We start from the raw sequence: 3,932 nt of genomic DNA on the forward strand, positions 1-3,932 counted from the left end.
CTGAGCCTAAACTCCTCCTACTTACTCTCCCTGCCCAGAAGTCCCATGTATATCTCTTCCCTTGCTATTGGTCATTGTGCTTTTTATTAGACCAATCAGGTGACTTAGACAGGCAAGGTTGTTAAACAAATGCAATACATCTTTACATAGTTAAACAAATATTCTAAACATAAACAAATGTAACCCATCTTTGCATGGTTAAGCAAATACAAGACATATTTACATAATTAAACAAATATTCCACAACATAAACAAATGCAACACATCTTTGCATTGTTAAACAAATACCCCAACGTGCATTATGTTGCCCTAAAGTCACGTGAATAGTCTACGATGAATGCTTGGCTATTTACAAGTAGTAGTTGCTGAGGTTGCTGTGTATTTGAAAACAGCAAGTAGAAACTGTATTTGAATAAGGAAGGAATAGTGGAAGGAGGTGGTTATTCATTGCTGTCTTAAAGCAATATGCTTAACTCCATTTAGTACTATGGAATTCAAGACTCAAGAAAAGATGAGGTGAAACAAAAGCCATGACGATCTGTAGTTCAACAGCTAATAGCTCGGTGCTTCTCTGTTCTCGCTATTCAGCCTTTGTCTTGAGACAGGAATCTTGAAGCAACAAGAGAGATTACAAATTACCTGAGTTAGCTAAGTAACACATTTTGAGGGGTAAAGTCTTTCTTGAGGCCTTAATGAAAGGCCAAATTCAGTAGGAAATATTTTCTGTAATGAAAAGATTCTTATAGGGCAGTGGTGGCAAACACCTTTAATACTAGCCCTCAGGAGACAGAAGCAGGTGGATCTCCGAGTTCTAGACCAGCCTGGTCTATAGAGCTAGTTCCAGGCCAGTCAAGGTTACATAGGAAGACCCTGTCTCACAAACCAAAACAAAACATTCAAAAAAAGATTCTCATGGGCCAAGATGGCTCAACATGTGAAGATGCTTGCTCTCACGCATGATGACCTAAATTTGATCCCTGGGGCCCACATGGTAGGAGAGAACCAACCCCCTCAAGGTGTTTTCTGACCTCTGTAAGCACACACACATAAATGCTTACATATGCTAACATAAAGATTATTACACACATGGAGATTCATGTTCTTATGCCTTTGGAGTACATTGGTTTTTCCTTCTCTTATTATGAGCTATAGTCCTTCTCTGGTATATGTCTATGCAGACTCGGGTGCTAACCTTAGTGAAGAACTGGGAGCCATAGTTCCTTCTGTTCCCCAAACTTGGGCAGTTTGATCAGTTCCTGTCTGCTGTTGAACACTATAGCCTCAAACAGTCTCAGAAGGGGCAGGACTGTAGTGTTCTTTCCTTTTTCCGCAGAGAACATTGCTTGGGTTCTGGGAGAAAACAGCTCAAATGATGTCCCAAATCCAGGAGGCCTGTGCTGACTTTCATCCATATGACTTCATCGCTCTCAAGGTATGTCTCCTGGGTTCACTTCAGCTGTATCACACTTTATTAGGTGATAACACTGAAACTGCCCTTAGCTAAGCTAAGTTCCAAATTCATGAAACCTTGGGAAACATTTTCCCCTCTCTTTAGGATCTGTACCCTCTTCTGAAGTCACCAGTTGCACTAAAATACACAGGGACCTTGCACGCTAAGGTACTGGTGTGACAGGAGAGAGAAGAAGAGTAGAAACACAGGAGATGCGGGGCTGGAGGCAGTGACTCAGTAATATATATATATGGAAGGAAGGGAGGGAAGGAAAGAAAGAAGAAGAAAGGGAGGGAAGAAAAGAGAAAAGAAAGAGAGAAAGGAAGGAAAGAAAAAGAAAAGAAAGGAAAAGAAAAGAAAAAAGAAAAGAAAAGAAAGGAAAAGAAAAGAGTTCATCTCTTGCAGAGGACCCAAGTTTGGTTCCCAGCACCCATGTTGGATGGCTCACAGCTTCCTATAACTCCAACAGCTTTGGGGCCTGATATCATATTCTTCCAGGCTCTGTGGCATCTGCACACACAAGCCGCCTTATGTGGGTTCTGGGAATTGAACTTGGGTCCTCTGGAAGGACAGCATGTGTTCTGAACTGCTGATTCATTTCTTCATTCTCCTTTTATAGCATGATCAATAAAAAACCAGAGACAGATATTGGGGTTCAGCCTGAAGGTCAGAAAAGCAAAGCAGCCAGCCACTGGCTCTTACCTTTACCTCGGTCCAGAATGGCTATCCTGCCTCCAGGAATCTCAGAATGAGACCATGTCTGAGACCTGTCTCCTCCTGTTCTATATTCCTCTCTAGTTCTGGGATTGAGGGCGTGCACCACTACTGCCTGGCTTCTGTGGCAAACTAGTGTGGCTACTGGGATTAAAGGTGTGTGCCACCACTGCCTGGTCTGTAAGGCTGACCAGTGGGGCTGTTTTACTGTCTGATCTTCAGGCATGCTTTATTCATTAAAATACAAATGAAATGTCACTACATCTTTTAAGTTTTTCCTTTTTTGAGAAAGGGTCTTACTGTGGCCTTGAACTCATAGAGGTCTTACATTGGGATTAAAGGCACAAACCACCATAGCCCACTCATTTTTTAAAAGCCTTTTGACAAGATAATACCTTTCAGCCCCAAAGCTGCCCTTGATTAAAGGTTATTTGTTGCATTTTTTTTTTCAAGACAGGGTTTCTCTGTAGTTTTTGGAGTCTGTTCTGAAAATAGCTCGACCAGGCTGGTCTCAGACTCACAGAGATCAGCCTCCTTCTGCCTCCCGAGTGCTTGGATTAAAGGCGTGCGCCACCACTGCCCTGCTAAAGTTGCTTTTTAAATTTTTCTATAATAAATGCTTCAGTTAATAATATGTTATTTAGGCTGATTTCTCCTCAGAATGGAAGTGGAACATGTTTAGCTACGTGCTGAGGACTGCAGTGCAGGCCAACAGTGCAGTATGTCTTCCTTGAACCCACCACAGGTTGCTAACCTTTCCACAGGCAGCCAGGATGAAGAACGGTGTGCAAGGGGCTCAGTGCAAATTATACCAACCACATTCTCATGGCTCTCTATTCAGAGCTATTTCTATTTTATACGGTTGTCTAACGTTTTTACGCTCCTTTTGTTTGAAAAAAGGAATAGATTTTTTTTTTCAATCTAATTATTACATTTTATATCCTTAGCGACTACAAGACAAACCAGGCAATGTCACTGCAGACAACAAGGAAGAAGAACCGGAAGGCAGCTGTCTTACTGCAAACCTCAACAAGTAAGTCAGCGAAAGCTGTGGTGACGACTCCAGACTCTCACAAGGAGGGCTGTGCTCTGTGCCGAGAACTGAGTTCCACAGAGGAGCCTGGAAGGGACAGCAGGAGCAGGGGCAGGGCCCGGCTTAGCCACTTAGAGAAGCCCATCTCCAAGGACACAGCTGAGACTAGGGGCTAAGGCCTTACTCTGCCCACTTCCCTGTGCTCGGCCATGTTCTTCTGCTGCCCAAGACAGCGCCAAACTCTGCTGGTAGTGACAGGTACTGTTGAGTGGTGATTCCCAACCATATTATTTCTCTTTGGGGAATCCAAACTAAATGTCTGTATGTATAAAACATATAATTTAAGCTTACCTTGATTCCATGTTGACATTTGAAATCATGAATGAGGCCAAGTAGTGGTGCATACCTTTAATCCCAGCACTCAGGAAGCAGAGGCAGGTGGATCTCTGTGAGTTGGAGACCAGCATGGCCTACAGAGTGAGTTTCAGGTCAATCAGAGCTACACAGTGAGATCCTGTCTCAAAAAAACAAAAACAAAAAAACAATAAGTCAGGACTAAATAGTTGAATGGAGTTTTTTCATTCTCACAGAGAAGCTTTATTGAAAATCTTATGCATCTTCAATAGTATAAAGCTATTCTTTTATCAATCAAGCAAAGTCCCAAACATTTTCATCCAAGTTGTTTAAACATATATATGTATACTATCATTGGGAACTTCATTCCCAATCCTAAAT

At 42.2% G+C, this 3,932-nt stretch overlaps 1 protein-coding gene across 5 annotated transcripts in view; it reads left to right on the forward strand.

The window, feature by feature from the left end:
* Window positions 1–3,932, forward strand: part of Ica1l (islet cell autoantigen 1 like) — a 49,417-nt gene that overhangs the window by 29,887 nt on the left and 15,598 nt on the right. For all 5 annotated transcript variants that reach the window (XM_026788880.1, XM_026788878.1, XM_026788877.1 and 2 more), the window contains exons 7-8: window positions 1,334–1,432; window positions 3,112–3,197. In XM_026788880.1, coding sequence (XP_026644681.1) covers window positions 1,334–1,432; window positions 3,112–3,197 — 185 coding nt within the window. The remainder of the gene's footprint in view (window positions 1–1,333; window positions 1,433–3,111; window positions 3,198–3,932) is intronic.

Source organism: Microtus ochrogaster, unplaced genomic scaffold (assembly GCF_000317375.1).
Source record: "Microtus ochrogaster isolate Prairie Vole_2 unplaced genomic scaffold, MicOch1.0 UNK8, whole genome shotgun sequence".
NCBI lineage: Eukaryota > Metazoa > Chordata > Mammalia > Rodentia > Cricetidae > Microtus > Microtus ochrogaster.